This window comes from Danio rerio, chromosome 19 (assembly GCF_052040795.2).
Source record: "Danio rerio strain M-AB ecotype USA chromosome 19, GRCz13ab, whole genome shotgun sequence".
NCBI lineage: Eukaryota > Metazoa > Chordata > Actinopteri > Cypriniformes > Danionidae > Danio > Danio rerio.
In genome coordinates, this window is record NC_141039.2 from 42,580,856 (window position 1) to 42,592,977 (window position 12,122).

General features: G+C 32.9%; 1 protein-coding gene across 4 annotated transcripts in view; it reads left to right on the forward strand.

Moving 5' to 3' along the window:
• The window catches only part of cdk6 (cyclin dependent kinase 6), a 79,256-nt gene that overhangs the window by 50,726 nt on the left and 16,408 nt on the right, over nucleotides 1-12,122 (forward strand). For 2 of the 4 annotated variants that reach the window (XM_087293763.2, NM_001144053.2), the window contains 1 exon segment: nucleotides 5,912-6,021. In XM_087293763.2, the coding sequence (XP_087149889.1) occupies nucleotides 5,912-6,021 (110 nt within the window). 4 annotated transcript variants of the gene reach the window in all.

Consider the following 12,122-nt stretch of genomic DNA (forward strand, 5'->3'; position numbering starts at 1 on the left):
GTTCACTGTATTGTGCGCTGGCATCGGTGTCGTGATGCAAACAGTGCAGTTTGACAGGAACTCTGTGGGTAAATGTCAGTGGCTGTTGCTATCCGCTAGTATCACCCAAAACAGAAAACGATGAAGAAAGCTGTAACACTTGCGTGCATTCTGGCATTTCTAGTTCAATGAGTTTTCTCATGCATGCAACAGTTTATTTATCTGTTGGTTCGTCTTGTACTTTCGAGGGTTTAATCAGTGCATCGGATCTTAACTTTGTTCTAAGGAAGTTGCAGACTGCTACAAAGATGCGTGTGATGTATATGTGTAGGGTTTTATGGCATGTGGTATGCGGTTCTTCCTAGAAGTCAAGAGAATGTGTACTCAATTTTTTGAATTTTTTTTTTACATGGTTGCACATGGTTGAGATAGGAAACTGTTTAGAGTTTGTTTCTTTCCTCTTAACAAACTCAGCTGGGCTTGAGTGTTTGTATTGAAGATGAGAGAGTCTGGTTGGGCCTGCAGACTTATCTTTTGAAATGGTTTAACTCAGACCTGCTTTATTTTGGATAGTCCTTTATATTGAAGACGACATTCAAATGAATCAACCTAAACATTATACTCCCTTTATCATAGTGTTGTTGCGTCTTAACACTAATAAACAAACTTGCGTTTGACTCAAATGGGTCAGCATGCATGTGATCTGGTGCTCTGAAAGTCATTTAAATAAAGAAGTGCTCACCAAATGAGGTGAAATTCACCAGAGGAACTCGTTTGAGAGTTTGTTGTGTGCTTCTGTTCTGGTCACATGGCAACAAAGAGGCCAAAATGCTTCATCCTTTTTATTTCATCTTCAACTTCCCCTCCATTTCCACTAAACCAGGAAGACTTAAGCTGAAAAAGCGTCATCTTAGCACATGCGGTCCCCTCACTATAAATAGGCTGTTATACATGAGAAAAACGTGAACGCTTTTAATGCTGTGACCAATATAGTGTGAATGAGTCACTTGCTGCAACAATCCCAAAAAATGTACACATTGATTCAGAACAATTTGCGTTCTATTCAAATTATTTGGAATGGAAAAGGGGAAATTAACTCGCTATCATCACAGTTGTTGGCCATTTTTCCCCAGAAATAGCTTGAGCATAGCTTAAAGATTCAAGATATTATACTAAAAGCGTTGTAATTCAAGTTTAGGCTTAATAATTTAAATATGTTTAAGTTAAATTCTATGTTAAAACTGACCGTTTTAGTTTCTGCAAAAAAGGGTGACAGTGTTTTAGTGTGTACATAATGGCACTTGTATATTTTATTAAGTAACATTAAATGAATCTATTGTAGCTGCATAAATGGCGCTTTACCTTAACACATTCAAAACCTGTATACTTTTAGCATTTGAGTCTGTTTAGACCTGAAAAGTGGTAATGTTATTAAATAGCCGTATGTATGTATGTAGGTAGGTAGGTAGGTTGGTTGGCTGGTTGGTTGGTAGTAAGGTTGTTAGGATGGAAGGTTGGTTGGTAGGTTGGAAGGTTAGTAGGTTGTTAGGTCGGTTGGTTGGTAAAAATGTTATGTTCATTGGTGGGTTGGTAGGAAGGTGGGTAGGTTGGTAGGAAGGTTGTTAGGTAAGTAGGTTGGTTTGTAGGAAGGTTGTTAGGTTGGTTGGTTGGTAGGAATGTTGTTAGGTTGGTTGGTTGGAAGGAAGGTTTTTAGGTTGTTAGGTAGGTTGGTTGGTAGAAATGTTGTTATGTTCATTGGTGGGTTGGTATGAAGGTTGATAGGTTGGTAGGAAGGTTGTTAGGTAAGTAGGTTGGTTGGTAGGAAGGTTGTTAGGTAGATTGGTTGGTTGGAAGGTTAGTAGGTTGTTAGGGACTGTAGGTTGGTTGGTAGAAATGTTGTTATGTTCATTGGTGGGTTGGTATGAAGGTTGATAGGTTGGTAGGAAGGTTGTTAGGTAAGTAGGTTGGTTGGTAGGAAGGTTGTTAGGTAGATTGGTTGGTTGGAAGGTTAGTAGGTTGTTAGGGACTGTAGGTTGGTTGGTAGAAATGTTGTTATGTTCATTGGTGGCTTGGTAGTAAAGTTGTTAGGTGGGTAGGTTGGATGGTAGTAGTGTTGTCAGGTAGGTAGGTTGGTTGGTTGGAAGGTTAGTAGGTTGTTAGGTAGGTTGGTTGGTAGAAATGTTGTTATGTTCATTGGTGGCTTGGTAGTAAAGTTGTTAGATGGGTAGGTTGGTTGGTAGTAGTGTTGTCAGGTAGGTAGGTTGGTTGGTTGGAAGGTTAGTAGGTTGTTAGGTAGGTTGGTTGGTAGAAATGTTGTTATGTTCATTGGTGGTTTGGTAGGAAGGTTGGTTGGTTGGTATAAAGGTTGGTAGGAAGGTTGTTAGGTAAGTAGGTTGGTTGGTAGTAAAGTTGTTAGGTAGGTGGATTGGTTGGTAGAAAAGTTATTAGGTAGATTGGATGGTAGGAAGGTTGGTTGGTAGTAAGGTTGTTAAGTAGGTAGGTTGGTTGGTAGGAAGGTTGGTAGGTAGATAGGTTGTGGTTTCTAGCTGAAAACTATAGTTTTTTTGTAAAATGTTTTATGTGCATCTTTGATATCAAAATACATTACAGGGGTTTAAAGTATTGATATTAATCAGCATGATAATACAGGTGCTAAAATTCACCTTAATTTTAAATATAGCAGCAGGTGCAGCCTTTTCCGTTATCATTCTCTTCCAGTAATTACAATAACAGTCAGTTATGTTGCTTGAGATTGCAAGCTGCCATTTGTTATTATATTATTCTAGTTAACTGTCATGATCATAAGCACACTCACTTCGCTGCCAAATTGTTTTAAAAACTTGGCAAGTACTTGTGTAGGAACAATGCACACGATCTCACAATTTTTTTTAAGCTGAATACTAGTACCTTGAAAAATATCTAGTCAAATATGTTTAAAGAAATCAGTTATTAAAGCTATTATGTTTAGAAATGTGTTCATCTGCTTTTTATTAAACTGAAATTGGGGGAGAAAATATACAGGGGGGGGCTAATAATTTAAAATAAAATCTATAATAAACTATCTTTTTGATTTGGCTGTAACGATGACCATAGATGACCATTTTTTTTTTAATTCTTCTGGCGAACCCTGGAGCTCTCTGCGCATTTTGGGATATGAGTCACTGATATTCGCTCCAGGCTTTGCTTACAAATACAGGCCTGAGTGATTTTGGCTGATAAGCCTGGGGGTTTCTGGGCCTGGAGCCTGCTGGGAGGGAGAGCGAGGCTGCGCTGCGAAGGGAAAGCACCTGGAAAGCGTCCACCCCTGAGCAGGGTCACTGAGTTTTGTCTGGAGACTCTCCCTACTGTAACTCTTATCCTGCATACTGAGTCTGACTGGACTCCTGCTGCCCGGAGAAGCATATGACCGGTCAAAGAGCTCAGTTTGGAGGTAGAGAGACGGTATATACTGAATAATCATCCTTATAGCTCAAGATTAATTTAGCCTCCGGTGTTTTAGGGAATGATACAGGAAGTCATTTTTACCAACATTGATCAGATTGTATAATCAATGTCATCATGAGTTATGTAGAGTTGTAACGGCATTGATACTGTAGATATAGATTAGTGTCTACTCGTTGCTTGAAACTAAGGTGTGCAGTATGGATGTAATTTTATCATTATTATTACCTTTATAATTTATTATTATTATTATTATTATTAATTATTCTTATTAAATTTCTTTAATTTCCCTTTGGTATTAATAAAGTCTAAACGAACAAACACATACATTTGGGTATGTGTGTGTGCATTGACAGCTGGGAATTATAATACAATCGTAGAATACAAAAACAATTGGTCACACTATTTTCATGTATAATTCATGTTATTGACAAACAGTTAACTAAGATTTTTGGCTTAATAAACTGCTCATTTGCTGCTTATTAATTGTTGGTAAGGTAGAAGCTGGGTGTTGGTATTAGAATGTAAAATAAGATCATGATAACAAGCTATGTCTTAATGTCTTATTCATTTGGGCGGCCTGATGCATTCGTTAGCAAGAACTTTGGTGCAGATAAGACACTGTGGCTGGGTCAGGGACTCTTTGCTTTGAGGAAAGGAATAAAACCATAGTTCATGTAACTATCTTGGTATTTCCTGCATTTCGTGTTTCCAGTATTGCTAGTGCTGCGACCCAAAATGTTGGAGCTTCCTCGTCAGGGTCCAGTATGCTGTAGACATGGGACAATAACCGTGTTCAAGGTATACTGCGGTTTGGAAAAAATTAAGGTTTTAAAGCCGTCAAAATTTTATGCTATACCGTTCCTAAGGTATGAGAGAGTTTTTTTATTTTTTTTATTTAGTTTTTAGGACAGGTTTTTTTTTTAGGGTTTTAAAAAAATCTGTGTTTTTAAAGCAAATGAAGACAGCAGAAGTCAATAATTCATTTGAATTATTTAGCCTGACGTGTTTACTGCTCTTAAATATTTTAAATGTTTCTCAAATGAAATATATATTGTGTACAAAGGGGAAAAATGTTTTGTTTTTTACCCAGACATTTAAAAAATATATATATTTGAGAGCAATAATCTCAATACCGTGATATTTATATTCAAGGTTATCATACCGTCAGAATATTATACCGGTCAGTGCCTAGTCATTATTAGCTGAATCAGCAAGACTCAGCTTTGTGGAGGGGGAATTACAAATTGGTCCATTTTTTTGGTCAGCCAGGAGATAACCCAAACCCCCTTGTGGGCCAGGACCGTAATCTAGAGGCCTGGTCTGGTTTTGCGCAACTGCTGATGCTTGAATTCTTGCTTGAACCTTAGGTCTTAAATTGGCAATAAATTTGCAGAAAAAATAATCATTTTAGGAACTTATGAAGTAATATTTTTTATTTGTGTATTACGGTGTCAAGTTTGAGAATTTTTTAAAAATCTAATCCAAATGTATAAATATACAGAAGTATTTTAAAACAAATGTAGTTTATTTAGGTTATTATTATTATTATTATTATTATTATTTATAAACATTTAAATTAATTTTTTATTTTTTAAATGCTGGTGTTTTAAAGATTTGTCTTAATTTCGATTATTCAAAACTAAATACATAGTACATAGTAGCAACTTTTTTTAAATATTTCTTATTTATTAATACAAATAATTATTTATTTATTAAAACATTACTTTATATACATTTATTTTAGATTTTATTCCTACATCACTTTATGTAACAATATTCTAGTTTTGTTATTATGTATAAAAATATTATTATTATTATTATTAATATTATTTATAAAATTTTTAAATGTAGTTTTTATTTTTTTTAATGTAGGTGTTTCAAAGATTTGTCTTAATTGGGGTTATTCAAAACTAAATACATAGTACATTGTAGCAATTATTTTTATATGAATTATTTATTAATTACAATGAATAATTATTTATTTAATTATTTATTTAAAAATATTTATGTACATTTATTTGAAATTGTATTACTAGATCACTTTATGCAACAATATTCTAGTTTTGTAATTTTATATAAAAATCTTGTTTTTATTATTATTTATAAACTAAATGTATAAATTTAGTTTTCATTAGTTTTTATTTTTTAAATGAAGATGTTTCAAAGATTTGTCTTAATTTTGATTATTCAAAAATAAAATACATATGACATAGTAGCAATTATTTTTATAATTAATTATTATAACATTAATTTTTTGAACTATTTAAATCAGATTTTATTCTTACACCGCTTTATGCAACAATATAATTTTTTTGTAATCATATATTTTAATTTTGTATTCTATTGTATTTTTTAAAAGGAGCATTGTCTAATCCCTGATAAAAGATTGTCACTGATTACATAGACAATCTATAGGTGATCTATAAGACTATGTAAATAAAGAGATCTGAGGCTACCGATTTAAAAGATTATATTTGTGTGTGTCCAGGTTGTGACATTATGGTATCGAGCCCCAGAGGTGCTGCTTCAGTCCAGCTATGCTACTCCTGTGGATCTGTGGAGCGTCGGCTGCATCTTTGCTGAGATGTTCAGACGGCGGTAAGAATTACTGTTTAAACTTATTCACTAATAACTGTGACTAGTTAACTGGAAAATTCAAGCAAACTATTCTGGGGACAAATTAGTCTCATACATGACTTGATGATCTGAGTCATGCACAAAAAATATGATTTCTGTCAAATCTTTAAATAACTTCTGCGCGCACACACACACACACACACACACACACACACACACACACTTAGTTTACATTTTAAATAACTTCAAATAATATTTTTATCTATTAAGTGCCACTAAATAATTCAGTAAACAATTTTAAATTCAGTCATTTTAAAATGTGATCATTTTCTCCCCATTTCTAATATCATTATTTTACTAATAGTAAAATAATAATTATTATTATCATCATTATCTATATTTTTATTATCATCATTTTTATTATTATGTTTATCATCATCCTCATTATTACTATTAATAAACTACTATTAATATTATTGTCATTGTTTAAAATCTTTAAATATTAAGATTAACCTAAAAAGCTTATGTTTTTCCCCCTCACGGTTTTATAAATCTATATTTTATATTTTAAATCCTGGTTTTGTTTTTACAGCATTATAATGAAAAAATTAAATCTAAAAGGTAAAAAACACTTTTTTTTTTTTTTTGCATGTAAAAAATAATTTTGCAGTCAAAAAAAAAATATGTTTCATGTTGTAGGACCACACATCTGACCACACTGGAGGTTACAGGAGGTTGAGGTTTTTTAATCAGACATGAAAAAGAGAAAACTGTCACTGTAGATGTGACAGGCACCGCAGACCTGGAGTGATCCGTTCATCTGTGTGTGGTTTAACGAATCTTTCCAACTGCTCAACTAAACACTGGCACGTTTATTAAAGCTGCTCAATCCACTGACAGCAGGATTTAATGGTTCAACGGTTCTTTCTTTGTGGCTTTTACTGTACTTCACCAGCTAGTTGTACATTAAATATATTTACGATTGTTTTTTTTTTAAGTTCTAAAAAGGAAAAAGATTAAGATTCATTTAATGTGTTCAACAAAAAGATGAATCGAGTTTCACATTTGACGTTTCTTAAGTAAAAATACAGATGAGATCCTAATAAGCAAATGCGTTATGTGGAGCTGTGGTTATGATTGAATTGGTTATCAATTCAAATATGTGAAAGTCCCATGTTGGTCATCATGAAGTCATGATAAAATAATTATTGAAGTTTAAATTATTAGAACTAGTCAGATATATCTATTGCACATTTGCTTAGTATGAATTATTAAATTCACCAAAAGACAATTTTATTTAGTTTTAAGTCTATATTGAGTTACTATAGACCCAGTCAATTGTGAAGGAAACAAAATCAGATTCAGTCCTACACTGTAAAAAGATATCTGTCAATTAACAGTTTCCGTATTTTGTGATTCACAAGATTTTTCCATTTATTTATGTTTGTGAATTACATAATGGGATGTTGATCTCTGCTCTATCAAATTTTAATGTCGAAAATTGAACTACAGTTTAACAAAGTGACTTTTATTGACATTTTAGTAGTTGAAATCATGTATAAGAAATTATAGAAATAAGTAGAGGTGTAACGATTTATCAATGTACGATTTATTGCGATGCAAAAATGTCACAATATGCATCGTAACGTTATGACGATTTGATTACGATATGACGTCCGTTTTCTCTTATTAGTTGAGCTGTTTGCACGTGAGCTACGTTCCACCTGCTGTCGCACGTGAGTTCAGATTGCCGAAAAAGAAAACGTGCACATTATTTAAACAATCATATCGCATTTTAGAGTTATGATTACGACGAGCATTAACCCTTTTGAGTACAGAGGTACATAAAAATGCACGTCAACATGATACACTTGATAGCGCCGACATCAGCGACGCCGAAGAAATAGTAAACCTGCCTAAACTGCTGAAAAGAGCCACGACTGTCCTGTGTAATGAAAAGACGGCCACCCTGTCACTCATCATGCCCAACATGAAGACAGCCATCCATAAAAACCTCTCAGACAGATACACATGAGTTCAGGATTATCTTATAGAACTGCTGATTACCTGGAAATGTGAATTTTTTTGCACACACAAAAAATGCAAGTGACCAAGTAAAGCCTTAAGCTCTTACTGTTAAATTCAATTAAATAGAATGCTATTATTTTTGCACCTTTACTTAAATTGTTCCTTAATTTTGTCTCTGTCATTTCAATACTATTTTATAAGAAAATTTTTAATCGTTTTATTTTCCAGAGACAGGCCTGTTTAACAAGTTTAACAAGTTGAAATAAAAGAAATACATAAAAAATAGTTTACTTGGTAATTAAATTTTTTTAAAATAAAATTTACATTTCAGTTTAATTTTCAATTTTTATTCCAAATATGGTGATACATATCGAATTGTGAACATTATATCGTGATACACATTGTATCGTGAGCTGAGTGTATCGTTACACCCCTAGAAATAAGTCTGTAAAATAACAGAAAATCTACTGGAGTTTACTACAAGGTTTTTGCAACGTACTACACAACACCAACACAGACAATATATCACTTTAAACTAATACAAATGTAAATAAAAGTCACTTTTTCAAACTTTTCCAGGTTAAAAACCTGTGGAGGAAAGATCAAAGTTCCATAATGCAATTCAAAACCATAAATAAACAGTGAAAAATAAAAACATAAATCACAAAATACTTAACAAATGCTAATTGACAGATGAACATTTTGTCTTGCTTCAGTTTGTGCGTGACAGATGTAAGAGCATTGTTGACAGGCTTCATTCCTGCCCACCGATAATGCTGAATAAACGTCCCCTCCTCTTGCGGGCTGTGGGGAATTGCGTGGGCCGCTGTTTTCCTCTCCCGACGCGCCATAACAAGTGCATAATCGGACGAACAGGGAGAGCAGTAATGGAAAGCGCCGACGCACAAGCGTGGACACTTTGACACACATCCTGCGTTTCACATTGTGACGAACCCACCTGTCCACCCCTTCCTAAACCAACCATTGATGCTGTTTGCTTTGGATAAACATTAGCTGACTCACTTCTAATACAATAATCCCATAGTGGAGATAGGAAAGTTATGCTGAGTTTTGTGCTTAAATACAGGCTTTGCGATTTCTTAATTACTATAGAAACCCTAAAAACAGCAGTTAGGCGCATTCAAGTGTTTGGTTTCCACTCGCTAAAGCCATGCTCCATAAAAACGCCACTTTTTTTCAGGCTCCTGGCGCGACTCCATGATGCCCGAGGGTGGAGGGTAAAAGGGGGGTTTTCAGGGCTGCTACCAGCACACCTTTTCTCCTCCTGCAGGTGATTAAGAAGCTTTTTAAAAGGCCACCTGTTGCAGATTAAAGGGCACCTGGGACTAGGTTTCTCCTCTGATGTCTGAGAAGTGCACCGCTCAGTATGGGCCAACTCCAGTAATGGAGGTTTTTTTCATTCACCTGAGAGTTATAAAGATGTACAACAGCGTCTGCCAGAAACATATTGTTTGGCTTTGTTAAATTTAACTGTTAATGAAATGGCGTTTTCTTGGAAAGGAATGTGTAATTTAGGCCTTTGAGTGCCAAATTACTTATACATTTTATACTACTTGCATATATATATATATATATATATATATATATATATATATATATATATATATATATATATATATATATATATATATATATATATATATATATATATATATACAGTATGTTTGATAATATTTTTTCTTCTGGAGAAAGTCTTATTTGTTTCATTTTGGCAAGAATAAAAGCAGTTATTAATTTTTTAAAACCCATTTTAAGGTCAAAATTATTATCTCCTTTAGCCTTTATTTTTTTTCAATAGTCTACAGAACAAATCATCGTTATACAATAACTTGCCTAATTACTCTAACCTGCCTAGTTAACCTAATTAACCCAGTTAAGCTTTTAAATGTCACTTTAAGCTGTATAGAAGTGTCTTGAAAAATATCTTGTCAAATATTATTTACTGTCATCATGGCAAAGATAAAATAAATCAGTTATTAGAAATGAGTTATTAACTTTAATCTTTAGAAATGGGTTTAGAAAAATCTTCTCTCCGTTAAACAGAAATTGGGGACAAAAATAAACCGGTGGTGGGTGCTAATAATTCAGGGGCTAATATATACTTACAGTTGAATTCAGAATTATTAGCCGCCTTTTGATTTTTATTTTCATTTTTAAATATTTCCTAAATGATGTTTAACAGAGCAATGAAATGTTCACAGTGTGTCTGATAATATTTTTTCTTCTTGAGAAAGTCTTATTTGTTTTATTTCAGTTAGAATAAAAGCAGTTATTAATTTTTTAAAAACCATTTTTGGGACCAAATTATTAGCCCCTTTAAGCTAATTTTTATTTCGATAGTCTACAGAACAAACCACTGTTATACAATAACTTGCCTAATAACCCTAGCCTGCCTAGTTAACCTAATTAACCTAGTTAAGCATTTAAATGTCACTTTAAGCTGTATAGAAGTGTCTTGAAAAATATCAAGTAAAATATTATTTACTGTCATCATGACAAACATACAGACTAAACTGACCATTCAGACTGCAGAAGCAATCAAAAGAACAATAATATGTAAGTGATATGATATCTACCCGTTACTACACATTACACTGAAATAGGTTTTATAGAATAAAGCAGAATACTATGGAAGGTAATTCCTGCCAATTTTAAATAAATCAAATCAACATTGGAAATTAAAATGAAATAAATGAATAATTTTATTATAAAACACTGTTCACAAAAGATATGCTATAGAATACAGTATATGATTAAAAATACAGTATAAATAAAAATTGCAAATTAAGTCTTGACAAAAAAAAACAAACAAACACTTTAGCCATTTTCTGAAAATGTTTAAAGACTGAAGTTGAATTAGCCATGTCAAGGTCGCCAGTAAAGGTAAAAGTACATAATCGTGATCTTGTGTCTATATGGGAAACAAAGATCTTTGCTGCATTGATGCTCACAATTCATCACGTTAAGTTTGTGTTAATACATTTACTAACATGAGCAAACCATGAACAATACATTTATGACAGTATTTGTTCGTGTTAGTTAACGTTAATGAAAATACTGTTGTTCATTGTTAGTTCATGTCAGCTCACAGTGCATTAAATAATGTTAACATTATGTTGGAAGTACGGTTTGTTTCTGAATGACAGAGGTACTTTTGACTTTCCGCTTTACTGAAGGCTTGAAAATATTGTGTGAAGAGTCAACATGCAACTGGCTTTCAGATCCCTGTTTAAACTCTCACAACCTAAAGCTGCTCCAACAGATACACATGGAGTCCTATTTTGTCCAATAAGAAAACAAGCTGTAAATTACTGTATTTTATTATTTTTTCAAGGTTAATACATGATTTTTTTTGAAGTATTAGCATCTATATTGTACCTCACAAACTAAAAGCTGTGTGTGTGTGTGTGTGTGTGTGTGTGTGTGTGTGTGTGTGTGTGTGTGTGTGTGCGTGTGCGTGTGCGTGTGCGTGTCCAATTTCTGTTTAAGGGAGTGAAGATTTTTTAACACATCTCTAATCATAATAGTTTAACTTCTAATAACTGCTTTATTTTATCTTTGCCAAGTCCTTGTATAACAGTGGTTTGTTCTGTAGACTATCCAAAATATTATAACTTAAGGGGGCTAATAATATTGACCTTAAAATGGGTTTTAAAAGAAATAAAAAACTGTTTTTATTCTAGCTGAAATAAAACAAATAAAACTTTATCCAGAAAAAAATATTATCAGACACACTGTGAAAATTTCCTTGCCCTGTAAACATCATTTGGGAAATATTTAAAAAAAGAAAAAAAAATCAAAGGCGGGCTAATAATTCTGAATTCCACCGTATGTATGTGTATGTGTGTGTGTTTGTATATATATATATATATATATATATATATATATATATATAAGGGGTGTGAATCTACACTGGTCTCACGGTTCAGTTACTATTATTATGCCATCGATTCGTTTCAATTCAATATCTTAGTGCATTATGGTGCATTGACTATGCTTTACATAATTCGATTTTTCCTTTCCAATACAAGATTTTTTTTATTAAATCTATAAATATTTTAATATTTATACAT